At 43.0% G+C, this 2,067-nt stretch overlaps 1 protein-coding gene across 1 annotated transcript; it reads left to right on the top strand.

The window, feature by feature from the left end:
- The first annotated feature begins 1,183 nt into the window (after positions 1-1,183).
- On the top strand, positions 1,184-1,666 carry LOC138046492 (uncharacterized). The gene has a single exon (XM_068893118.1). It carries the CDS (start codon positions 1,184-1,186, stop codon positions 1,664-1,666), a length of 483 nt encoding a protein of 160 aa, XP_068749219.1.
- Positions 1,667-2,067: the final 401 nt, after the last annotated feature.

Raw genomic sequence — 2,067 nt, 5'->3', positions numbered from 1 at the left:
GATAGTGAGCTTTACCGCCCGATGGATTTTATCGTGAATCGGATGTAAATTTTCAATATAGACACTGAGAGATATTTGCATACCGCGCACTCAACCAAGTAACGGAACGATTTATGTATTTTTACATCTCTTCTTAAATGCAATGATGTCAAGGAAAGTTATATTGATGATGTAATCTCGGTGCTAGACTTGTTCACCGGTATCAGGTTTTATTTTTTGAAAACAACAAGCGTTGCGAGCGAACCGAGAACGGCATCATTGCAGGACGAAGTACATGTGGCAAAAGCTGTTCCATCCAACTTTTGATACCTCGAGTTGGGCGTTCGTATGAGGGCAACGTGTTATTGTAAATAATATTTCCCCAATTAACCTAATCCCGGTGACTGTTGATTTTTCTTGTAAGGGAATAAACAAACAAGGCCGGGCAATGAAACTCGGGGTCTCGAGGGAGTCATCACGTTCAGAGAAACAGTTTTTGCAAATCTGAAATTAACATACATGTATACCGAGGACCTTTGTTTCCACAAACGTCGGCTAATGTAGTGTTAAAGATTACATTTATCCAGTAAGGTTTACGAAGTAAACTTGAAATGCGACTCCGGTCATGGTGTATAGTGTCGTAAACTGTTTCACAGACCATGTGATAGTTGAGAATGCTTCGATCATACGGCTGAAAAATAAGTATCTCCTCCACAATTGTACCGTGAATAGTGACGTTCCTTGTGATTATTTCCCAATTTCAGCAACCGGATTCGAAAGAGGGCTAAACTCGCTTCGTTTTCTGCGTTACTCCCGAACAATATTCTCCAAGAAACTTTGGCAGGCTTTCCTGTTATTTGTATTTCCAGTTGCATTTGCGATAGTCTATCGAGGAATCAGTCAAGCGACCAGCTCATTACATTCTGGATTCCTTCCACTCGATTCTCGATTGGTTTTCCTTGATCCTCGGTCTTCCCAAGAATCCAGGATCGCAAGACACCGTCAACTTACTTTTGCACGGTACTGTAGCCTTGCTAGCATTGTACCAACTCAGTTTACCTGTTTCTAGTGCCTTGAGGTTCAAAGCAAAGGTGTAATGGCCTCTCAACCGTTAAGGATTTCGTGACAAGTTTACATCACGTGCTAATGACGTTTCTATACGAGCTTTCTAGTGGGTAAGGCTTGCATTGCGCCATTGAAACCTATGTCAATTCCACGTTGTGAACTGACTGCAGCAGTAATTTCCGTCAATGTTGCCTCCATGCTAAGCAAAGAACTCAACAACAAGGATCCAATAGAAGTATTTTACACCAACTCCTCAGTCGTTTTGAGTTACATCCGCAACGAAGCAAGGCGCTTTCATACTTATGTTGAAAACCGTGTTCAGCACATACACGACAGATCCAATCCACAACAGTGGCATCACGTTGCCAGCCCAAACGACCCGGCGGACATCGCCTCAAGAGGCACCATTGCTAAGCAACTTGCTGAACATGAAATTTGGTTCAAAGGCCCTGGCTTTTTATGGGATAGCAATGTGACAGTGGTGAACAAAAGCCCAGTTCCACAGTTGGACCGCGAAGATGCCAAAATAAAGAAAGTGAAAGCGGCAGTCCTCATTTCAAATGGTGTAGTGCTCGAAGAAAAAGAGATTCTTTCCCGTAGTTCTCGAGTTGAAATGCTTTAGCCACTCATCCTCCTTCATTCGATTGAAAAGACGCATTGTCAACATCCAGAGAATGCGCAAACGGAATCGTCCAAACAAGCAATACAATACAAGACCTCTTCCCCAACAGTGAAAGAAGTGGTCTTAGCAGAAGAAGTAATCCTTAAGTCAGTGCAGTACTGGAATTGTACTGAAGAAATCCAAATCGTGCGAAGCCTCAGAGACAGCGATTTTATGCTCCAGAGTCGCCAGAATGCCCACACTAGAAATGAAAGGCTGAAACAGACTAGCTCACTATTTAGGCTTGATCCCTTTCTCGACGAAAAAGGAGTACTCAGAGCAGGAGCCACCATGTCATTTGAAGTGAAACATCCCATTATCATTCCTAAGCAGAGTCATGTAACCGAGCTACTCATGAGACA

The sequence above is a fragment of the Montipora capricornis genome, chromosome 4 (assembly GCF_036669925.1).
Source record: "Montipora capricornis isolate CH-2021 chromosome 4, ASM3666992v2, whole genome shotgun sequence".
Lineage (NCBI taxonomy): Eukaryota > Metazoa > Cnidaria > Anthozoa > Scleractinia > Acroporidae > Montipora > Montipora capricornis.
This window is presented reverse-complemented; position numbering and strand designations above follow the sequence as displayed.

What these genes read in the sequence shown, in the direction of transcription:
- LOC138046492 (XM_068893118.1), top strand. Translation starts at nt 1,184, where the DNA reads ATGTCAATTCCACGTTGTGAACTGACTGCAGCAGTAATTTCCGTCAAT.